The sequence below is a fragment of the Mugil cephalus genome, chromosome 1 (genome assembly GCF_022458985.1).
Source record: "Mugil cephalus isolate CIBA_MC_2020 chromosome 1, CIBA_Mcephalus_1.1, whole genome shotgun sequence".
In the NCBI taxonomy this organism is placed as follows: Eukaryota; Metazoa; Chordata; class Actinopteri; order Mugiliformes; family Mugilidae; genus Mugil; species Mugil cephalus.
This window is the reverse complement of record NC_061770.1, coordinates 23,719,242-23,743,875: the sequence shown is the minus strand read 5'-3', so window position 1 is coordinate 23,743,875 and position 24,634 is coordinate 23,719,242. Positions and strand designations below refer to the sequence as shown.

Here is a 24,634-nt window from a genome sequence, read left to right as displayed (position 1 = left end):
CAAGTCGACTGATACACATCGCGTATCCCCCAACCAGCAGACACGTAACACCAGGATGCTCTCCGTGTGCAAGAGGTCAGGTTTTTATACTAGAACATCATAATAACCGTCCATCTAAACGAGAGCAGGGCCATGATAGAGACATTTTATCTGAAATGTGCATCAAATTACAGGGGCAAGAATGAAACTAAAAACACGAATAAATGAGTAAAATTATTTGCTGTGGAACTCAAAGAACCTTGTTTGATGATCATGAGTTGTGAATGGAATATTTCCTCAGCGGAGTTAAACACAGGGGTGTCAGACGTATATTTTGTGAATGAATAGTCCATTAAACAGAATATGCACTGACTGGATATGGATAAAGAGGATGGTAATGCGTTTTTTTTTTTTTCCCAATAGGCTGAAGCAAACTGATGAGAGACAGAGTGAGGTGGAGTACCTGTCAGTGGTCTGCTAATGTTGTACTCGACGAGCCTTAGGAATGGCTGGAATGCATAATTATCAACAGTTCTGCACCACAGTGTTCTCCTTTAATACAAACGCAAGACAGTTAAAGAGTTACAAAATGTGTGTTATCATATGGAAGCCTGTTACGTACTGATGCGTGGTTGAGCGACAAGGACAAAACTAAACGACAACAGCAATGTGAATCCTGGAGGAAGAGAAGCTGTAATTTACTCAGAGCTAAAGCCTTTGGATGGAGAAACATCTGGAGCTCTTTTGCATGATTGGTACACTTTAAAAAATAAACAAAAAACAAACAAAAAATGTTTTTCTTGGGCTTTTTGCATTTGCACACATGCAGGTTTCAAGCTCCACGGCTGAGACCAAAATTTTAACATGACAGTCCCCTCTAGTGGCGGTACTTTCCAGCCTTGAGCCAACATTAGAGGTTTAATTAGAGCTTAAAAAGCTGAGGAACAGGATTGTAAATGTTTTACAAAAAAAACTGGAACAGTAATTTTATGTACCTGATTTAAGTCATGTATACAGGTTAAAAGAATTTTTATTTCATTTTTTTTTTAAGTGCAGTAAAATGTAACCTCATGAAATTCTTATTAATTTAAATGCCATATGGTATCTGTTCTGGGATTTTTTTATTTATTTTATTTTATTTTGTTTTTCTGATGTGGGCTGTGGATGTGACCTGATTTTCCATTATCTTCACCTTTTGCTGCAGCCATTGTAGAAACATAATGTCTCCTTAACACATTGAGTGAGTGAGATATGTTGTGCTGGATAGACTTAGACAGTTATGCTAATAGGCTAACAACCGTTAGCCCAATCAAGTCATTTTTGACTTACTGTTACAATATCAATAAAAAAAAAAAAAAAAAAAATACCAATGTGCTTGTTAAAAATTGTGGGATTTTTTTTACGTAAATGTCATAATGTTGTGACTGATCCGTGTAGAAATGATGACAGGATTCACCCATACATCAATAATTTCCAATAAACGCAATAGCGTGGCCGTAAGTGTCTTTAAACATAAACCTGAGTCAGTGGAGAGCAGGATCATCTCTGTGCCCCTGAAGAATCCATCCATCTATTATCAGTTCTTACAAAGACTGTGAGGAAGCTGGAGGAGCAGTGGAGTCATAGAGGTTATATTGCTGTTTTCTATTATTCAGATTGGCTACCATGGCTACTACTAATAGTCTCTATATGCACAATGGCTAACAAGACACGAGTGAGACCCTTTGGTGGGTGGGTGGGGGGATGCAACACAAGTGGAGCACAATCACATAATCAGACGGGAGGTGCAGCAAGCCATAAAACACCAATGTAGACAATTTGAAAATGAAAGCGTCTCGTGTTCGTGGTCCTGTGGCTCCTCCAACATCACACCTGATGCTTTGTGATTCCCCGGGGGACTAAATTCACTTGTGCGGTGAAAGCCTCCCCGATGGTGTCCGATCAAACGGCCTTTGTGGCATCTACCTTGGAGGTCTTCTCCCTCTTCCACGTGCACGTAGCAGCTGTTCATCCATGTTCAAAAGACTTGAAAGAAAATGCAGCATCCGCTACAAACGTCCATATCCTCCCATAGGCTTTTAAAAAAAAGCATCTGAAAAAATATCCGTCATCTCTTTTTGATAGATCTTTCTTTCTTTCCTGCTGATGATCTAAGTAACTTTGTAGTTTTTTTTTTTGTTTAGGCTGCATGATGTAATATGTGTTCTGTATGTCTGGGTGTGGAACTCTGTACAAGCCTGTAAAGGCTTCGTTCCCATCTTGCACAGATTCGTAACACAACTTGTGCTAAACCAATAAACTAAACCAACATGGATTAAGAGAAACTTCGGAACAGATGCAGACAAGAAACGTGCACGAGATCTTGACACGTTTAATTACTCCCTTGCCTCACTGAATTATGACACCTGTCGTGCTGAATAATAGACGTGTTTTCCTTCGGTTTAAAGCGAAATCCATGCTCCATTGGACACACAAACGTTCTTTACCGATGCTTAAATTGTAGCTGCTTGTTACGACCCAGCTCTGGTGGGGGTGAAAATAAGATTCTTATTTAAGAGTTATTGTGAAATGATAAAGGTAACAGATGAACGGATAAATGAAAGTTTAGCTACATGGTGACACACAGAGTGTTACTTCAGGGATAAAATATACTGCATGTGTCAAATGGTTCTATATGTCATGAAGTAAGTTCAAAGTTCTCTGGTTCAAGGTCTCTCAGATACATGTGTCTAGTAAGTACTATATGAATTTAACTAGAATATATACACACACTGCACAAAACATGCACGTTTCACCACGCATCAGTCTACTTGATGCCCGCCACCATGTGGATCCACCAGTTGGCCTGCACGGTCCAGCCCCGCTCCTCGCACACGGCGATTTGCTGCAGGAAATGCTCCTTGGCCTCCGCCTCCGACTGCTCCTCCTGCAGCGCCTCCCGCAGGTAGCGCATGTCCTCGGCGGCGCTCAGCTCCGGGATGCCCGTGAGCAGCATGAGGGAGAACAGGGTGACCAGGAGGCGGGAGTGGGAGCGCAGGGAGAGGTAGGCTTGGGTGCAGGTGTCCTGAACAAAGGCAGAAACGAGACAAAAAAAAAGATTAATAACCACAGCCACTTGCACATAAATTGTGAATTAGAGGGTTCTTCTTACGCAAACGGAGTTATTCATCTGTCACAATCATCCTAGTTGAAAGTTATGAATATTTCAAAGGAATTAAGTGCAAATTTCTTGAGCAAATGCAAAAGAAGGAACGATGTGCTCAATTAAAATGTGGTTTGGAGATTTCATAATCTGATAATAATTTTTTAAATTCTTCACGTCTTCTTACCCTGAACCTCTGAAAGTAGAGGCTGTTGCGACCTTTGACCCTCCCCATGACATACAGGAAGTCCGGCGTGAGGACGAACGGCACTCGCTCTCTGCTCACGCCCAGAAAGTGCTTCCGGTTTCCCAGGATGTGGCCGAAGTCAATGTGAAACAAGTTCCCTGTGAGGCCGAGGAGACACACGTCAGGGTAAGTGAATTTAGTTCAAACTGCCCAACAAGCAACACAACCAACGTGACATATTACTGTTTTTAGGCCACAGGTTTCAAACTGTCACATAGAGCAGAATTTAATCTCAACCAGGCAGGACCACCAACACAACAGCATAATAGCATAAAAACAGTTTTTCCATTTGTTATAGTGCAAAGAAATACAAGTGCATCATGAATATGTTTCCGTTTAATAAACTAACACTTGATGAAAAATAAGTAAAAATAATTTCAGCACATTGCTGCCCTCTGCTGTTTAGTTCTGGGTCTCAGTGTTGTGTTACGCCTACAGCTCTTACTAAAAATAGCACAGTCCTAAGTGGACAAATGTTTATGTCTTCTCTGCCATTTTAGTGATTTACAAATTCATTTTGGAAAAGCTGCCACGAGCCAGCTATTGACTGTAGAGTACGATAAATCCACCAGGGGGCAGATGACCACTCTCCTTTTTTTTAGGATTGTGTTGATTATGCGGGTGGTGTAGATGTCTCAGAAGCTCATGTATCAGATGCATTTGGCTTTAATAGAGTGATGCTAATAATGCTACCTGCCATTTTTGCTACTTACTGTAGATGCAGTTTAAATAAATCCTCAATACATAAATAAAACTTGCACACGTGCAGTTGGGTACCTTGGTCTGTGATCATGATGTTGTCGTTGTGTCGGTCTCCTATACCAAGGACATAAGTGGCCACGCAGTAGCCGGCGCAGGACTTGACAAACCTCTCCACGTTCTGGTAGTGCTGCAGTGGAGGAAGAAGTGCTCAGTTTAATTACTTGGATAAAATCGACTAAAGCCATGAAGAAAAAAAATGCATTTTTATAGTTTAATATTATGGTTCAATACTTTAACATGAATTAATAATGAAACAATTATCAGTATATAAATGCACAAATGTTCCCAATGTTTGATAAGACTAGAGCTAATGAATCAGCAACTACTGACCATCAGTAATTAGTGGCAGCCTTTATCAGCTGACAGCAGTTTTCATAAGCACGTTAAAATGAAAATATGTTAAAAAGACGAAATCTTTACAAACAAAATGCAACAAGAAAGCCCTGCAAAAAACCTTTGAATAATATTATTCCGCCCCTGCTAACCTGAGGGCAGCTGCTTATTAGACCCAGCATATCAATTAGCCAGGAAGAAGAAGCTCTTTTCATTTGCAGTCGTATCTTTCGGCTCAATATGACCAAAGAAAAAAAAAAAGGTTCGTAATGCTCACGATTTCCTGGAGTGGACACTTAGACTTGAGCCACTCGAACAGAGCGTCGTTTCTGAAGGTCCCAATTGTTCCTCCCTGGCTCCTCTGGACGGCAGCGATGGTGGCGGCGTCCCTCACGATCTCGATCATACCTGTAGAGGAGAAACTCAAATTAAATGTGACAGCCTGTTCAATGTTACAGCACTTTACCTGTCACAGCTGTGATGTGTCACATCACATCAAAAACAATAAAGTACCGACCAGTTCATCTCAGTTTTTTTGGTTGGACACTAAAATGTTTGACAAAAAACATGCATTTCAAACTGGAATTAACAAGTATGGGCTTTTATACGGCTTGAATACTATCAAGTTGCATTATGGAAAAGGTAGGCTGCAGGTTTTGACTTATAAAATGGGTTCAGTTATTACCACTGTCCTCATCAATACTTTCCACATGTAAACAAATGAAATCACACCCCCTGTTTGATTTCTAGCACCTGTTTCAGGATAATTTGAGTTTTTTAAGTTCATGTAGTGAAAGTAGGATGATGTCGATACCTATGTTGTGTCCTGTGGCGATGCAGCCGTAAGGGATGAGGTTAAGGTCCAGAGATTTCTCCTGCCAGATTGAGTCCATTATAACCAGCGTCTAAAGAGGAAGAGATATACATGTACACACACACACACACTCTGGTGTTACTTTATCCGAACAAAAAAAAAATCAATGATAAGATAATTAAAGTGATCTCTGTGACCTGAAGGACCAGCATGTCCTGCCTGAGGTCGTCCCCCTGTTTGAAGATTATTCCGACGGGCGTAGCCGGGGTCGGAGACGGCATCGGAGCGAACTCCAGCCACAGGGGCTTCTTCTTAGAGGCCATCACCTTGCATTTGTCCAGCTGTGTTGGACGGATATGCAGAGATTTTACAAACACCCCGAACCCTGAAGCTTGTCTCTGCATCAGTTAAAACCTATTAAAAGCTATTTTATGCTGGACAGCCGTATATCTCTATATTTAAATATTTATTTGTAAATAACAAGCAGCTGTGGCTCAGTAGGTACATGCAACATGAAAATGTCCTCGTTGTCGGTCCATGATAATTACTGAATACCCTTTGTTTGAACTCATCTTTGTCCTGGATTCGGGTTCTCTATCAAAACCACTCAACTTGACACATGAGTGAATTTGCTGCTCTTCTTTACTTAAATTATTCTGCTCCGGTTGGCACCGATGCCTCAGAGCAACAAGGTTCTGGGCTCTAATTCATTTGCATGTTCTCCCTGTGTCTGCGTGGGTTCTCTCCAGGTGCTCCAGCTTCCTCCCACTATCCAAAGACGTGCTGCTTAGGTTAAGTCAGTGTTTACTTCCTCCAACACACCTGACTCAAATGATCCGCTCGTCATTGAAAACATGCAGGGCAGTGGGTCCTGAGCGACACTGGGTTAAGTGGTGATGGTGAATGTGAATGATTGTCTGTCTCTCTGTGCTAGCCCTGATGTAAGACTTTCATTTAATAGCATTTAATTTGTGCAATTTACAGTAATGATTACTTAACCTTCATGCTCTCTACTTTTTTCTACTTTTTTTTTCATGAATCACTAAAACAACCTCAGACCTGCTCAAAACTACCAAAGTTTTCATGATTTTAACTGTTTAAATGCTGGTGTGAATATACAAGTTTTTTTTTTCTTTTACAAAAAAATACAAAAAACAAATTATTTTTCCTAAAATAAGCAGTAGAATGACAGGGCTTTGGCTTTAGCAACAAAATTATTATTTTATGAAAAACAATTGATGAGCTGAAGCTGTTTAAGTGATTCATGAAAGAAGGTAGAGAAAAAACACCAAAGTACGAGGATTTTATTGTAGTTTCTTTGTGCATGTACATTTTTGCCATGAAGGTTTCCAGAGGAGTCAAAATTAGAGTATAAATGACATGTGAGAGTAAAAGACACTGGATTTCAAAAATTTGGCCAAAGAGAAGAGTTCCTGCAGAAATTCAAGCCACAATCTGTAACGCAACCAAAATAATAATAATAATAATAAAAAAGTGAAACTAGCTCCAGCATCATCTTTGAGAACAGACTACACCCACAACGCTCACACTGAGATAGACCTGTCCAGGCTGTAGCCCACCTCTAAACCAGTGACAGCTGGGTTAAGCAGTTACCGAAAAATTAATGAATGAATGAATCCTGCACATGACTGCATATGTTTAAACAATGAGGCACTAAGCCACACACAACAGACCGACCATACAAATGTAACATCACGTCTAAAACACGCCCCCTTTTTTATTATTCTGCACAAAAAGGTCACACAGATCATGAGAAGTCTTACCAGGACGCTCCCAACCTTGATGCGGGGGTCAAAGGGCAGCAAGAAATCGTTGGGCAGATCACTGTTTCTAAGGAGCTCTTGAAGCCTGAGAGGAGCTGCAATGACAGCAGCAGACGCACAGTTACTGAATCAAGTTAAAAGAAAAGAAAATAGAGCAATTAGTTTAAAAGCACAACACATTACTGGGATGGAAACTCATCTAAATGCAAAAAAAAAGAAGAAGCGCTCTTTTACTACAGCAAAGTGGTTTAAAAAGCTTCGGCACATACACCTCTTCTTATTCAGTGGTTGCCAAGCACTGGATGTTCAGCAGCTGTCCACACAGAGAGCATATATGTATATATATATATATAATTCATGTATATTAAAGGGATTTCTACACCAGCTGTTCATCAGGATCATAACCCCACAGATGGAAGAATGACCACATACAAATGTTTCACTCAACAAAGTAAAGCAGCAGTGCTCTCTAAAGTATGATCCTTTTGTCCAAAACCAATCAACAGCACATCAGGGATAATACGCCCCAGTAAATTCATCAATTTTATTAGTTGAATTTGATATGCAGTGTTAAAAGTCATTTTTCCGTCACGCTCCATTATATTTTTAAGCTTGTAACTTTGTCAGTATCCGTCGTTTGTTGTTTGGGGAGATGCAGAAAGCAGCTTTATTTATTAGTTGTAAAAGAATCTAAGACTGTACGATTCATTTAGAATACAAACAGAAGCCCAAGTCAAACAGTTTGTTTTTATTTCTCGGGTTTTGTGTGAAGGGACGTGGCTCTGGGCCCTGGAGTGCTACCCACCCGTGGAGGGGAGGTCGGTCTTGTCCGGGTAGAGCCTCTTGATGACTACAGTGACTTCCTGCAGGACCTCCACGGCCTGGACCTGCTGGGCGAAGCTGTCGAGCATGGCCTGACCGCAGCCCAACAGGTAGGCCTCCAGGATCACCGCCATGCGCTGGCGGAAGTACGGGCACCCCGCCACCTCGCTGCGGACGTACCAGAAGAAGAAGTGGCCGATTCTCTTGCTCTGTGGCGAAAACGTGTGAGTGAGTCAGCAAAGACACAGAAAGCTGGAAAACCGAGCGGCTTCTGTGAGGCCGTCTTGGCCACGCAGAGACACGGCATTAGGACCACCGTCCTGTTATTGTGCAGGTCTCCCCTGTGCTTCATCAGAGAACGATGAGTCACAACGGAGCCTCCTGAGGGTGCCCTGCGGTGTCCGGTAACACAATATTGTTAGAGGGAGGCCTTTGGGTCCTCTGGGCTGAAAGGAGAGGCCTCTGTTGATCAATATCTTGTGTTCTTCATGTTTTTTTAGTTGTTCCTGAAGTGTTTTTGTGTGTGTGCGTGTGTCAGGCTGCATCCTGCCGGAGGTGGACTAATGGACTTCTCCTGTCAGTGGTCATAATGTTGTGGCTGATCGGTCTAAAAACGTCCCATGGAAGTATTTCAACACACTGCATTTTAAAAATCAAGCAAATCTGTTTTAAACTACAGAATAAAGATGAGATCAAAGACGAAGGGAAAAGTTTGTTCCATAAGTTTCATTTCTGCTCTTAGACTCGTTCCACGCTGCATTTGTTGGTGTGTTTGGGATCATTATTGTGTTGAAAGGTCCACTTCTTCATGACCTTCAGCTTTGAAATACATGGCCCTCACAATAATATCTTCAAGCCCGCTGCTTCATGTAATCGCTTTCTGAATGTACAGTCATGAACTCAGCTAACAACCTGTAAAGAAATCCTTTTAAATCCCTTTACCAGGTTCTTCTGTGAAGCATCTTCGGTTTTCAACAACACCCACACGAGTTAAAAGCAAAGCAAACAGCAGACTACATGTCAGAAAAAAGTCCTATGTCATTCGTTGGAGTTTGGTGACTTTATTAATTCACATTGACTGTTTACTGTTTTGGGTGTTGAAAGCGCAAACAATTAACATGGGAGTTTTCACATGATCCGGTGTTGATCTATTTTAAATCAGGGACTGTTACTGTAAGTAACCAAATAAGTTGTTAAATGTGCGAAGGGTGGTGTATTTGGGCTATGTAACAACATTTAATTTACATTTATATTTATTTTAATATTTTTTTTGGTTTTAGGCTTTTATTTTGTTAATAATTTTCAGGCCTCCTGCTTCCCGTTGCTTTTCACCTGTTGTAAACTAGCTGATGTGGTTAATGTCCTTTATTTGATATGTTCTTCAGTGCTTACAGTGATTTGAGGATGGTGGAAATAAAACTTGCTCGACCCTCATTCAAAGTGTTCCTGACAACACATTTAATAACTGTTTAACTGAACGTGTGGCAGCTTGTAATAAGTGTAAATGTTTCACTCTGTGAAGTACTCTATTGAAGGTTTTAGTTTGAAACACACATAAAAAAAACTTTCTAAAGTCCTAAATGTAATTACAGAGCAGAAGGCAGCAGCGTAAAGTGCCTGATAATTCTAATATTAATGTTATTAAATAGTCCTATAAGCCTACAGCATGATAGAAGTATTAAATATCTACACAACTCACCCGTAGGGCTCTTTGGATGAGGTACCGAGCAAGGAAACTGTCATGGTAAGGTTCCACTTTAAGGGTCTGTAAGAAGAGACAAAACTTCAATACACATTAATGGTTCATATTAGGGACGCTCTGATTAAGTTAACCAGGAGAAAAATATTCCAGAGAGGGCTAGCGTTGGATGACCAGAACATTTCTGGAGTAGAGAACACAGGTATGAGGTGCCCTCTCCACAACACATTAACAGTTACAGCCCTGTTTATTTGAATACAGGCGCATATGTTATCAAGGAGAAAACAATGAAGATCAGAAAAGGATTTATGAACTTATTTGAATAACTTTGGTAGTACCTCAGTAAATCCACAAATTGCTGTCTGACTGATTTCATTTTCCAGATTAAAGTAAAGCAACCCATTGACTTTGATTTGACGCTAGCTAACCACCATTAAAACCGAAGAGGAAGAAGAAGTTTCTCGGCAAAAGGGCAGTTTTGCTTTATAGCAGCTCCTAAAATAAGTAGTAAACAAACCATCAGACTTGGCTGAAGCGTGATACCGATCCAGTCATTTTATGCCTGGATACCCTGAGACCAGTTGATGATGTATAATCTGAATGGATTCAGGAGGATTCAGCACACAGAGAGTATATCAGAGAGTGACCTGAACTACGTTTTTACCAACTAGAAATAAATAAATAAAGAGGATGCGTTAGAATATGAAGCCTTGCCTCGGCCTATTTGTCCTTTTCAGACCTTTACAGTCAGTCAGAGCGGGAAACCAGACATCAGACATCACGACTGTGCATCCGCTGCCTCCCAGACTAATACCTTTATCGTACAACGAAGAGCATTTCCAGAGGCCTGGTGTCAGGAAAATAATCTGTCCTTAAAGGCCAGAAAAGACCAGCGACACCTCCCATTACACATCAGCGAGACAGAGGAGGAGAGGCTGAAAAACTACAAATTGTACGATGGTGTGTACTCCCCGAGATGCCTGAGGAAACGTGGTATGTCATGTAATTTACAGAAGTACAGTTAATCACCACCTCAATCACAGTGCGTTCTGGGAACTCCACAGTTCAGGGCAGGAAGTGCCCGTTCATTTTTGGAGGAGACTTCCCATCAACTACAAGACATTTACACGACCAGAGTAATCAGGAGAGGCGGTGACTTCACACTCATGCAGTTGGGAAGATGCTAAAGGAGGGAAATCAAGGACAAGACTTAACCCTCATCCTTTTAACCCTCTTGTAACCTTATCGGACAAAAACATCCATGTCCAAACACGTCTATAAAAACTTTTCTGAATTTTTCTACATAAATCTCTCGAACCACTTCAGCACTTTGCAAAACTACCCTGGGAATTACATGTTTTCATGGTGACCCTTTCCCACAGAGCAGAACATCTTTATATTGCTCCTTGGTTGCCAAAGGAGTGAAATGACCAGACGACCAAGCTCCAGGCAGTTTGTGACGCATCGGTGCATAAACTCACCAATTGCTGGGTTTTCTTCACAGTGAAGTGCAGTAAAAGAAGGGGCCCACATTTTTATTTTCTTGAAAAAAGAATGCATATACGGCTTTTAAATCTCATAACAGGCTGCCAAATTCAATAACACAAGCACAAAAACTAATTAAAGGACATTTTATGCATAGGCCCTATAATGGGGAAATGGCTGTTTTAAGTGTTGAACACTAAAAATAACAAATTTGAGCATTTTTCTCATGAATGGGCCACTAATATTCCAGAATGAATGATTTTATTGTGTCATGGCGACTGACAGATCTAAAAATCTATTATAATGGAAGTCAATGGGACATTTTTGTCTGCTAAGGTTACAAGTAGGTGGTAAATTTAAAATTAGACGCCACACAAAAACTAATAATGCAATCAAGTCAATATTTTATTTTAGATAATCTTGGTCAGTTGGACTGATTTTTTTTTTTACAACAAAATGTCCCAGTCACCCAACATTAGTTTTATGGAAAATAGCTAATTTTTCATGTTTTTTTCATAAAAACAACAGTGACTTCAAGTAATTAAACTGGCAAAATCCCTCAAAATTATTGAATTTTGGGAAGTTTTGCAAAGTGCTGAAGTAGTTTAAGAGTTATGCAGAAAAAAAATCTGAAAAATAAAACTATTAATCTGAAGTTTTTATAGCAGTTTTTGGACATGGATGTTTTTGTGCGTTTGGGTCACAAGAGGGTGGTGCATTTTTTGTTAAATTCTGTTAACCTACTAGAATAAATTTCTTTTGAATTACAAATTCAAATTAGACTTTTTGTGTCATGTGCACAGGCAAAATGGCAGCTCAATCAAGACAAAAATTTTGCCCAAATGGACAAAAATGTCCCTGAAGCTGTCTGAGGGTTAAGAACAGTTTCTACCTCAGGCCTCATTATATGGTTTAAACTGCTGTTTTGTTTTTTTTTTTGTTTTGTTTTTTTTACTCCATATATGTCAATAAACCTCTCGAATCTACCAGAAATCCAGCATTGCTGCACACTTCCTCCCCATCCTTTTTTTCTTTCACCTATTTTTGCTGCGTCCATTTAAATACAAACACATACCTGCACCAGCTGCAGCAAATACTTGAGCACATCGTCGTTGGACAGGCTCTCCAGTCTCTGGACGGCCAGCCGCCTGACCGTCTCATCAGCAAAATCCATACTTAACAGCTCCAGGGCCAGCGTCACATCCAGTTCCCCGGGATCCCAGTTTCCCAGCAGCCAGTGGACGTCCTCGACCACTCTGCGGTTCATCCAGTCAATGTGGCGCAGATAGTGGGGCAGGTTGGAGGCGTAACGGATGCTCTCCTCCCGGAACCTCTTGAGGCAAGACTTGTTGGTGAGGGTGACGGGAGACGGGGACCTGAGCGGTACATCGCCACCTGATGGGACCTGCAGGGAATTGGTATATAGAGAGGAAGACTCCCTGCCATTTAAGGTGGTCAGGGGTGAGGAGGAAGGTGAATGAGATTTGGTCGGAGAAAGGCCAGAGGTGGGAGAAGTGGCAGAGGGGCTTGAGGTATTTGGGAGAACCACAGGGAAGCTGTAGCGGTCTAGAAAAATGCTGATCGCCATGGAGTCCGCTACGTCTGGGTTAGTTGCAGAGGACAGCTTGTCCGCCTGGTAGGTGACGGCCTCGTCCTCCAGGTCAGGGTAGGACCACATATGCAGAGTGCAGGGGCCCTGGCTGAGGAGGGACCTGCAAGGATGAACAATGTCCCATGATGACAGTCATCCACAACTGTTGAAATTACTAAACAAGCAGCTCTTCTTTAAGTTTTGTGCGGGAACTCAGTTGTTTTGGTTAGGAAAATTTTATATATGTCCAGATTTGGTTTTGTAAAGCCAATTTTACCCATTAATAGAAGTAAGAGTCAGCAAACCCTAGGGGTTCCACATTAACATGTATCCAACATAAATTTTCCACATATTTTAGTGAAGGGATAAATGGAGGCAGCACTTCTCTCAGTAGTCTGTCAATCTCAGTTTCCTGCACACCGCAGGCCCCGCCTCTATCGCTGCTAAGCCAATCACAACGCCACATATTACACGCTGACTCAGTCAGGTTCCCCACCATTGGCCGAGAGCCTATTCAGTTCCCACGTGAAATCCCAGATGCATGATGCAATGTTAGCAGAAGAGAAGCTAACAGTGCAGCTCGCTTCCCATCAGCCAACTACTGAGGCCAAAATGTCTTGGTGATTCATTATGGTGATTAATCTGTCAATTTCCATCAGTTTTGAGGGTCCTTGGCCTGAAAAACGTTGAAGACCCCTGGTTTAGACTACAGGGAATTTTAGATTAAAGTTAACATTTGTTTAAACTCACCTGTGATCGATGAGGAGAAGATTGACAAAGTAGAGCACCTTCCCTTTCACTTTCTGCGAGTCTGGTGCCTTATTGGGCAAAGACGATGTCGACTTTGGGTCTTTGGTTACTGGGGATGTGTCAGTGGTGCAAGCGTTAATAGTGAGACCCAGCTTGGCGCCACGTGGTAGATCACTGAGGAAAACGTCAAAGTCCAACCACTCATTCCACAGCACTTCGTCTGCAAAGGTCTTGGGAGAGGACGACACTGAAGAGAGAACCTTGTTACCGTAAAGTATGCATGCTTCAACGTAAACAGACTGAGGGCATTTGCTTGGAAGATTGGGGATGTCAAAGCCAAGCAGTTTGACCCTGAGCTTTCTTTTGCAGTCCCACAAGGATATCATGAAGATGTCATCCAGCTCTTTCCCTTGGAGGACGAGATCCTCGTGAGAGCTGAACTGGCCGCTGAAACCATCGACCAGAGGCCAGTCCACAAACTCAACAGTCTCAGCGGGAAGCAGCGACACAGGGACCACGGAGAGGTGGAGGTCTTGGTTGCTTCTCAAGCACTGGCGCACCCAGATGAAATCAATCAGGGTGTGGTCTCCAGATAAAAACTCCTCCCTTCCTGAAACTTTCAACACCAGCCTATCGGAGGGCTCACATTCGAGCCTCTGGTCTGCCAGCACGCTTCTGAAGACTTTAAAAAGAACCTCAGGCGTCGCGCTAAAATCAATCTGTATGCTGAAGCTGATCTTGTTCAGGTAATGGAAGGTCACAGGAAGCTTCCTCTTCAGCCAGTCCTGCAAGTCGTTTGGTATGGGGGAAGATGTTATCCAAGGCTCTGTGGCGTACAACTTGTCATCCCGATTCCTCAGCTCTTGCCTCCTCGGAGATGCTAGCTTCCTGCGCGTGAATTCGAGTTCGCCGAGTCGGTCGGATGCTTCATTCTCCAGGTCGTGTCCAATCAGGTACATCAAACACTGCTGTTGTCTCTTCTTCTCCTCTGAATCCACTGCCAAAGGCGGTTTTATCACCAGGTGCGCTGACAGACACTGACGGTCGTCAAATGCCCACGGAATATCCAACGTCCTGATAACCTGACAGTCATCATAGGCCTCGTACCAGTCGCCCCCTCTGGAATACAGTAGAATATACTTCTCTGGGTCCAGTATTGCAAATGGGTCCGGATGACAGTTTTGCTCTTGCACCTGAAGGCATAGAGTCAAATATTTAAAAATTAGTTGATGGTTGTTGCTTGATCGAATGTTGAAAGAAGAGCCTGCAGCTAAAGTGTGCATAAGCATACAATAAGCTAGCACTTAAGCTAAATCCCGATGCCATCAAGCTAACATTCTTGCACCGATTAAGCTAACATGCGGATGTTGGTAGGTTTAATGGGTTCCATGCTGGTTTGCAATTAGCTTCAAAGCTATTTGTTTGTTAGCGTAAAATACAAATAAAACTCTTCAGCAATATGTTTGGTGAGAAACCACATTTTTAGATATAAAAGAAAGGCCTTTAAGTCGTTCCCAATAGTGCAAGTAGTGTATTTCAAATCACAGCTTCATAAAGAATACAAGACATCAGACTAATTTATTTATTTATTTTAAACTCGGAAGTATATTGCGGTAGTGGCCTCATTTACTATATAGCCGAGCTAATAAAACAACAGAAAAATACAAAATGAAAAAAATAAAAAACTTGCAAAACTAGCATCTTAATTCTGACCCTGTGCTCTCCTCTTCTGTCATCATCATAAATGCCTCGTATTCTGTGTTGTTTCACAAGGCTTGTTGTGTTGCATTGCCACAACTCAATGTTTAGTTACTTTCAGCTAAGACGCGTCAGTTAAGACCTTGGCTACTAGAACAGCAGCCACCTCTGCCTCCTCATCTTATGCCGACATCAAAATGAAAATGTGTCTGAAGTTTTTAAAGCCATGTTTCCAGGTTTGGATGTAGCCAAGTCGTTCGTCTGTGGCAAAGATAAATGTGGATGCATTACTGGATTTGGACTAGCACTGTATTTCAAGCAGGAGCTCATCAACTCAACCAATAAGACTGTTGGGATGTTTGATGAGTCGTGGTGTCTGAGAGTGTAAAATAGTTTGTTTGGATGTTGTGAGGATGCATGCATGAGGTTCAACTATTGTGAATTTGTTGGTTTTTGACAGTGAAGTATGTTGTGACTAAACCTGTCTAAAGGAAGGGAATTTCTTCTGTGTTTGTTTTGCTCTTCAAGAAAGCAAAAAGTATTTCTTATCTAATTACTCGTCTAATCGATGGAATAATTGTCAGCCCTACTGATAACGCTGTTGTATATGCATTAAACTAGTGTTTATACACTAAACATGTGTTCAAACTTTGCCTTCAATTTATTCTCTCAGCCTGTTTGAATTATGAATTATGATAGTGGTCTATAGTCTTTATCGTAGACTAAAACTGTCTCGTTAAAGGTGTCACTGGCTGCAATTCAAAGATGCAGTGATGTATTTAAAAGTAGGTCTTGAAAAGTCTTAAAAAGGTATCGACATTAACTTCAATACCCTGAATAGAGAAGTAAAATAAGCTGTCTTTGTCAAACAGGAAAAGCCTTCTCTGAACAGTGGAGGTGGCCTCAGATACTATCTAATCTAATCTAATTCCACTTGCCTTTGTTTCATCTTGTATTTGGGGGAATAACCTGAATGAACCTTTGCAGCAAACCAAAGTAATTAAAATACAGGTTATATTTTTTGCCTGCCTTTTAGCTCGTGCATTATTTAGTACATTCTTACAGCTGTTTGCGTACCTGCATGCAGATGCGTAGCCGTAGTTGGTGGACAGTACACTGTGCAGGGAGGATGACTGACACCGAATCACTGTCCACGCTGACGCTGTTGTCCTCATCTCCAGGCCCGGGCTTAAACTCACAGATAAACTTCAGGTTGTTCTCACAGCAGAATTGAGTCGACATCCTCGACAGTCTGTCTGCGGCGTGTGGACAGACCTGCTGGCTCAGGAACACTTCAGTGTCCATGGATGCTTTTTAAACAACCTGAAGAAGACGTTAATTAGTTAAATGTATAAGCGATGGATCACAGATTGTTAATTTGCAGTGTGATGAAACAAACTGAATAAAATGAGATCTTACAGTGGCTGCTGCTGCTGCTGCTGCTGCTGCTGCTGTGTCAAGATCTTGAGGTGAAGTCCATGTGAGTCTGCACCTGTTCGACAAAATGAATTTCCCTTTTCGTGACTTCCTCATTCTTTGGCGCGATAGTTCCCAAAGCAGCGTTGAGTTTACTGACATTGTAGGTTTACTTCCTTGTTCTCTTTTTGGGTTTAGATAACAAATTACAGTAAATAATCAGGCATTTTCACACTTAGTGCACCAGCACAACCGGTCGTGGCAGAGAGCACTACTTGTCTCCTGGAAACAAACAGGACGATGTCAACTTCTGCATTTGACTTCTAAATGAAAAAAGGCAGTGCAGCGCTCTGCGTCTTTCAGGAATGCACCTGACCTGTTTGGGCTGTCAGGCTTGGTATGCTGTAAAGTCACTGGATGTAGATGCATCGCAAATACCTTCATTTTATGCAATTAAATCTGTTTAACTGGGTCTGTGCACAGAAATACAAGTAAAAAGTCACAATGGTATCAGTGATTTACGATTTACGATCAGTTTATAGTTACGTTTCTTTTTAAAGAGTGTGTCTTTATATGTTGAGCCTCCTTAGATGCTGCATCTCTATCTCCTACTGCACACCTAATACGCTATACAAATTTACAAACATCTTGACTTTTCTCCATTTGGTCCTGTGGTCTTGTTTTGTCCAGAAGATTTTTGTCTCCTTTGTCTATTAGTTGGGTCCAGTGGTGGAGCTATGGCCGTGGAATAAATGAATATTTGACAAAATGCGGTGCAGAGCATTAATTCTGCCTAACCACCATTCCTGCATGAATGCATTTCACTGCAACACCCAACAAATTTTCTGTGGGAGAAGAGCAGCAGAGCTGAAACTGAATTGCAAGCGGCAGGTAAGTTCACCATGATTACTTTGATCGGTTCTGGTCAAATTTTCTCACTTGGTTGTCACATTTCATGTGTGTGTGTGTGTGTGTGTGTGTTTGTGTGTGTGTGTCTGTGTGTGTGTGTTTGTGTGTGTCCGTGAAATTTAAAACAAGTCCTCCTCTACAGTTACAAAATTAAACATCCGCGAATGCAGCTAATTATCAATTTAATAATTGATTAACCTATGGATTTTTTCAATCTAGTCAGTAGTTTTTATTTCCGTGTCTTTATTAAAAATCAAAACATTATTATTATTATAATTTCAAAATGACAGCATGTGTGCAAAAAGTTTTCATTTTCTAGTTTTCACGCAGTGCGTACATGTTGCAAGAATTTTGCCAAAAGCAATTAATTGTCTTCGTTATCTCTGAAGTATTTTGCATTTTTTTTGTGCATCACTATTTCCATCACTTACACATTCAGTGTCTTCCCTGTACAACAATCATTATCTGTTCAATTCAGTACTTTTGTATATATGCAAATACTTGTATTTTTTTTTATTCTATTCTGTTTAACTTATGATTTATCTTTTATACAGTCCACCCTTTACTCTTGTTATTTTTCTGTTGCTATGCTGTTGCAAACTGAAATTTCCCCATTGCAGGATAAATAAAGTTTTTCTATTTCTTTACTCCTCATAGTGACAGAAAACTTCATCAGACTTTAAATGATTATTTCAATTTATTGTTTTTTTAACGCACAGATCTTTTTATTTCAATGTAAATTTGCTTAAATTAATGAGACTTGGTACTTTAATCATTTGTTGTCCTTTTATTTTAAATGAAATGACTTAAAACATGACGAAGACTGTTGAACAAAAAGACACACAGTACTTCAGAGTATTCGCTCCCTTCACAGTCTTTTACATTTCAGTATAAAACAACAGTTATAAGCAATTATTTTCAGTATCTGCTGTGAACTAAACATTTCTGGTAACTGCTGATCAGTCGTCTACTGGACGAATTTTAGCCCATTCATTGGAACAGAACCGCTTTAGTTTTGAGATGTTGGTGGGTTTCCTCATATGAACATTTTCCTCCAGGTTCCTCCACAACATTTGGCCATTCCTGAACATTCAATTTGTTCTTCTTTAACCGTTCTTTGGTAGAACGACTGGGGCTCGTTGTCTTGCTGCATGACCCAGTTTCTCTTCACATTCAGCTCGTGGACTCATGTCTTGATATGTTTTTTACTGGTATTATTCAGAATTCATTGGTCCATTAATGATGAGAAAGCGTCCTGGTCCAGATGAATGAAAATAGGCCCAAACAGGGACTTTATTACCACCTCCATGTTTCATATCCAGACATGACACCTCTCAACCAAACTATTCTACTTTGGTCTCATCTGTCCACTAAACATGGTCCCAGTAGTCTTCTATCTTGTCCACATGATGTTGATTGATCAAACAGTCTTTGTCCATCACACTGTGGTTGTTGAGTGTTCTCCTGATGGTGGGTTACCTAGAAGTTCCCCTGGGTTCCTTTGGGACCTCTCAGAATAGAGGGTCTGCACGTGATGTCACAGCCAGCGAAGTCTCCATGGTTACAGCCACTGAGTGGCAGAAAGTGACAGATGATCATGGAGATTAGCAGCATTAGCTTGAATCGTAGGGTGTTCACTTTCCCAAATCCATACCAGTTCCTATGTATCATTGTCGAGTCCATTTGTCCTTTAATTTAATCTGATAATCCACGTTTTTCTGGTCTTGTTGTATTTACTGATACATTTCACCGTGTTTTGGCGCTCACAGGGGTCTCTGCAGGTTTTTTTTTTTTACCTTTTAAGACTTTTTTTAAGACCATAATGAATACAATTAAAACCCATTTCACATCCATACTGGCAAAAAGGAGGTCGGGAATTACTTGCAAAATATATGAATTTATTCACAGTTCTTTCACATTGAAATACAAAATGTTTAACCTAACTTAAAAACAAAGGAATCCTCTCTGTTGTGAACTAATATTTGTTGAGAAGTTAGCGTTAACTGATTAGCCGCTCCTTAGCCACGAAAAAATCATAACATTTTAAAGCGAGGTTTAAGTTTATTCATTAGTTTTAAATAAAATTTACATTTTAAAGACCTTTCAAAATCATATTTAAGACATTTTATGAGATTTTAAGAGACTGTTAGACTTTTTAAGACCCTGTGGATACCCTGCACTCAGGGGGCGTGGCTCCGGCCGGCAGTGACGTCAATGCATACCCTCTATATAACACTGTGATATTTATTGGTGGATCACTCCTGTGGGGGGCAACAGTCACAATTTATCTCCTCCATTTGTTCAGTGTTTCCAGTCTGATACGCAACAGGTCTTTTTCCGAGGACCTTATAAAGCTCTTTAGTCTGTTGCTATCAGATACTTCTACAAACGTGAGGACCAGACAGTTAAAAAAAAAAAAGGGTCACATTGATCGACACCTGAATCTTTTTACACTGATTGGAAACACTGAACAGATGGACTCTAAACTGGCCTTGGCATTAACTGAATTCTAGATTTGCACATACTTTTGCAACTCACTGGATAATAAACAAATATAATATTCCCTTTTCATTTGTTTTGTCCTTGGTTCTTACTTTCAGGACTCATGTGAACATCCACTGAGCTTTGTGTCATTTCTATTCAGAAATTCAAAAAACTTTTAAGCGGAACTATAAATTGTATTTCCATTCGGAGCCACTTCTGTGCTTTTGAAGAAAAAAAAATGTACAAAACTCAAGTGCTCTGAGGTTACCTTCTGGAGATGTAGAAATAAGCCCTTGACAACAGGGAATGCAGCACGACCGAGTCACACAATCAGATGCATAATGTCTCATACTATAAATTATGTTTTTTCTTCTTCCCCCAAACCTGTACAATGGTGGTCCCGACTTTACTTTACATTCATCTTTTGCATATAATATAAATACAATGAACTGACGAAACTGGACCACAAAAAAGAACATTGTTGCACTTAAATATAAAAGACAGATACAGTGACAGGACAGCAGAGGCATATGCCCCCAAAACACGATCCAAAACTACATATACTGTAAAAGCATCCTCAGGGATTTATCCCTTAGGTTAAAAATATCGCAGCAGATCCCAAACAGTAGTTGCAAAAAAAATAAAATCTTTGTAAACTGCTTCCTGTACTCGGCTCACTTTGCAGCTGCTCTTGTTTTCTTGTATAAGAATTAGGAGGTATTACAGGGAAGTTGCTTCCATTCAAACTGCAGGTTTGAATGGAGGAGGCACGGTTGTTCTTTTACGCGTTTCCTCTTGCGCCTAGTTCGTAACGTGAGGATCCCCAGCCTTCCTCGCATGTCTGGAAACCACCAGTCTATCCTGCCTGTGCCCGGTTTTGATGCGCAATGTTTCCAACTCTCGGTGGCTCCACTGCGCGTACGCCCGCGCCCCTCCACTCTTTCCACCGCCGGAACAGGCTGAGCAACGTCTGCCTCATCTCCGCGTTCCTCAGCCCGTACACCAGAGGGTTGATACACGGCGGCACTATGAGCAAGATCAGCAGGGCCATGTGAAACACCGCGGCCGTCGCCGAGGGGGCCTTATTCACTTTGCAGACTTCCTGAGATTGGGGGGACAGCTCCACCACGACCATGGGACCCCCGATTTCCCACGTGGCGTCCGAGATGACTTTAAGCAACAGAGGCAGCAGCTGCAGGAACAGCATGCCGCAGTAAAACAGCACAGTCTTGCGCGCTGTGCCGTTGACTGCATTGAAGGGTATCACTGCGTTGCGCGCGTCCTGGTACATCCTGATGTAGGAGAACGCGTAGACCAGCAGGCACAGCAGCAGAGTGAACGTGCCCACGACTTTGCGAAAGATGGCAGCGGCTCTGGGGAACCCCATGTGCTGCTCCATCATGTCCGGCTCGCACAAAAGTCCCATGGTGATGCCCGTGACCTGCTCCTCTCGCCCCGTGTGCAGCAGCGCCATGTTCGTGACGCCGACGACGATGGAGTAGACCCAAATGAGAGTCAACACGCGCCGGATGCGCATGTGAGTGAGAATGACCAAGTAGTGGATGGCGTGGCACACGTACAAGTAGCGCTCCAGCGCCATGCAGGTGATGGTGACGAGGCTGGAGAAAATGCTGGTCGATCCGAAAAAGTACTGAGCATAGCACCAGGTGCTGAACGACATTGTCCGGCGCTGGGACAGTGAGTGGATGACAGCCGGGCCAAAGGTGGCAGTCTGCACGAGGTCGCTCCAAATCAGATTCTTAAGGAGCGTGAAACGCGGCTGCCAGGTGAGGTCCTCGGACTGACCAAGACCGAACAGGGTGAGCGTGTTAATCAGGAACGAGAAGATGGTCAGCAAGATAAAAATGCACATCAGAGCTGGAACAGCTTGCCTGTATGGCAGAACAGATATAAAAAAGCATCCGGCGGTGTCCAGACGTCCGGTTACATGCACCTCTGTTCGGTTCTCCTGACTCAGCGAGGTGAGGTTGTGCGCCTCCGTCGCCAGCATCAGAGGTCCTGTTGTCATTTTGATCTGACTGCTCTAACCATCAACCAGTTGTGTGCTCCGCTTCTCCTCATCATCCTTGACCCGACTGCACGCCCACGCAAACGGTAGTAGCCCTTAGTAGCATTTCCAGTGACGAGCTGTGATGTGCTCCATCTGAAGCTTGACGGACGCGCTCCACGGTGGAGTCTGTGAGGCGCTGCGACGCTCCTGGAGAGGATGACACGCGCAGAAGACTGTATGGCTAATAATAATAACTTGAATTGCTCAAAACACTGAAAAAAAGACGAATTTACAAATCTGGAAGTTTTGGTTTTGGCACTGTGGGAGTTTTCTCTTTCAAACGCATCGACTAGCACAGTTCCCCCATTTTATTCAGACAAACAAAAACAAACAAAAAATGCTAAAAACATGAACCCCCATGCATCAACAGCATGACTCCAATCTGAGAACCTCTTAACACAGCTTCCTCAAATGTAATTCTGAATTTTTTTTGTTTTGCAAATGTCTGAACACAGTTTGAACCGTTTGGGGGTCTTTGTTCATCTAATTCTGGTTTTCAAAATGCAACACTCACATCACTCTCTTTGTATCGGTGCACTGATTGTCTCTGTGCTGTTTAATTAGGTTTCGTCTTAAAACAGTGTTGCATTTACACGTAGTGTACATTTAATATTTCACCAAAACGGAAAAAAATAAACTTATGAACATGTGTAGCGTTTATTTAATGCTCTGTAAGAAAATAGTGTGTTTTTCTTTCGGTTGAAGGAATAGAAGAGTGAATGTGTGTGTTTTTCCAGTTATTTTGTTTTGATTTAATCACTGTTGTTTTGAAAAAAAAAAGAAAAGAAAAAAAAGACCCATGAAGCACGAAACCTGCATGCGTAATGGCGCACATGGTTATTACGCATGCATGTAAACTGACTGATTACTGAGCCCCAGTTCCAGCCACACTCATCCAAACTCCTAAAAGTCACTTAGCCGTGACTTTAATATCACTTGATTTTCTCTCTGCAACAGAAGAAAATGCAGTTTTTCCAAAACTGCCTGTGACTCCTGAAAAACCATGAAATCAGAGCTTGACTGGAAGAGGCAGGCTGCCCCCCGGTGCTGCAGACTGGTAACTGCTGTGCACAGGCCGGCATGATCAAAGTGCTGCAGGGTTCAGGACTACGTGTGGACAAGACATCACCATGTTGTTATAGGTCCAGAGCAATAATGCTGCAGAGTTTCAAACCAAAATGCACATTTACACAATTAAAATAAAAATAAAAAACAACCCTAAAACTCACACACTAAAACCCACAGATACACCAGACCATTAAAGGGTTTTACTCATTCAATTTTACTACAGTAAAAGTACAAAAGAAAATCAGAAAAATTCAATTTATTTGCAGTTTATTTTAATACATGTCATGTTTCATCTCATCTTCTACTACCACTTAATCCTCACTAGGGGGGGTTGCTGGAGCCTATCCCAGCTGGCACCAATCAGCCTAATGAGCATGTCTCTGGAGGTGAGCACCTGGAGAAAACCCGCGCAGACACAGGGAGAACATGCAAACTCCAAACTCCCGAGCTAGCCTATGAGGAAGGAGGGAGGGTCACAGAGCTAAGAACATGCTAAACAGTAGCAGCACACAATTATGGATAGAACGAAGGAAGTTAGAGGAGGAAGTTATGACAATTCATTCCATCTTTTAGTGTCATATTTTAGGGCTGGGTGATATGACCAAAAATGTATGTCACAGCATTTTGCAAAATTCTGACAGTATCACAGTATTTTTTTTCATGCAATATTTTACTGTCATGATGTGTAAATATTGTAGAATAATCCCACACTAGCAGTAAAACAGGTTTACATGGGAGATAAATTAATTATTAAGCTTAATGAAAGAAGCTTAACCAGTTCTATGGAAATACCACAAACGACAGTGACACCATGATGGATTTCACCGACACATCTCAGTTTTCACTTTGTCTTTGAGTGATAAGTTAATACATATGTGTTGTCCGCTTGCAAGACTGCGTCGGACATTAATGAGCGACGTGGTCGTTGGAGGACGAGAGGAGAGAGGAGCAGTTAATAGGGACAGAGGAAGGACAGAGAGACAGAGGCATGAGGGCAACCAAGGGATCAGGATGGAAGGATAGAGGGCTGTAAGGGGAGGAGTGATGGCATACCTCCGGCCTTATTTAGGGTGTGTTTGTCTAAAGGGGTCAGCTGCTTCTCGGGGAAATGTCCCGGAATAGAAGGAGGCTGAAGGGAAGAGTGTGGAAAGAGACGGAGAAAGGGAGAAGAAAAAATGACAAACAAAGAAAATAATTTCATCTCGGGTTAATCTTAAAGAAGCTGAAGTCATCTAACTCATCGGCGCGTTTTTTTGTCTCGCCCAGATAGAAGAGGAGCGGTGCAGTGCAAAATCAGCAGTGCAGCAGGTGCCGCTGTCAGTCAGACACCAAACAGGCTCTGAATGAAGGAGGTGACATAAGTCAGACGGCATGGCGGCTGAAGTGTGGGCCTCTGGGGAAAGACGGAGAGCGATGGCCGAGGAGGGCGAGGGAGGTTGAGGTGGCAGGAAAAAAAAAAACGGAGATGAGCAAAACACAGACAGTTTAAGATGAACCAGATGTTAAAACAAATCTTTTTATTTCGAGGAGCAAAACGAAAAGTGCAAGAAACAGAAAGAAAAATCGTAGAAACAAGAATC

The 24,634-nt window shown here is 41.8% G+C and overlaps 2 protein-coding genes across 2 annotated transcripts; both read right to left on the bottom strand.

Moving 5' to 3' along the window:
• Nucleotides 1-396: 396 nt before the first annotated feature.
• On the bottom strand, nt 397-16,627 carry si:rp71-17i16.5 (phosphatidylinositol 4,5-bisphosphate 3-kinase catalytic subunit gamma isoform). The gene is made up of 13 exons (XM_047603445.1): nt 16,526-16,627; nt 16,184-16,429; nt 13,409-14,601; nt 12,143-12,779; nt 9,583-9,648; nt 7,867-8,092; nt 7,062-7,156; nt 5,475-5,618; nt 5,278-5,368; nt 4,741-4,871; nt 4,146-4,257; nt 3,309-3,466; nt 397-3,043 (listed from the first exon to the last, which is right to left on the bottom strand). The coding sequence occupies exons 2-13, from the start codon at nt 16,409-16,411 to the stop codon at nt 2,786-2,788; spliced, it is 3,339 nt and encodes a 1,112-aa protein (XP_047459401.1). The 5' UTR covers nt 16,412-16,429; nt 16,526-16,627; the 3' UTR covers nt 397-2,785.
• Nucleotides 16,628-20,771: 4,144 nt separating this feature from the next.
• LOC125019837 (olfactory receptor 1P1) lies at nt 20,772-21,944 on the bottom strand. The gene has a single exon (XM_047604822.1). It carries the CDS (start codon nt 21,942-21,944, stop codon nt 20,772-20,774), a length of 1,173 nt encoding a protein of 390 aa, XP_047460778.1.
• Nucleotides 21,945-24,634: the final 2,690 nt, after the last annotated feature.

What these genes read in the sequence shown, in the direction of transcription:
- si:rp71-17i16.5 (XM_047603445.1), bottom strand. Translation starts at nt 16,411, where the DNA reads ATGGACACTGAAGTGTTCCTGAGCCAGCAGGTCTGTCCACACGCCGCA. An exon ending in TCAAGGTTGGGAGCGTCCTG is followed by an intron (nt 5,619 to 7,061) that starts GTAAGACTTCTC and finishes CGTCCAACACAG; the next exon opens with CTGGACAAATGCAAGGTGAT. An exon ending in CGCCACAGGACACAACATAG is followed by an intron (nt 4,872 to 5,277) that starts GTATCGACATCA and finishes TCTCCTCTACAG; the next exon opens with GTATGATCGAGATCGTGAGG.
- LOC125019837 (XM_047604822.1), bottom strand. Translation starts at nt 21,944, where the DNA reads ATGACAACAGGACCTCTGATGCTGGCGACGGAGGCGCACAACCTCACC.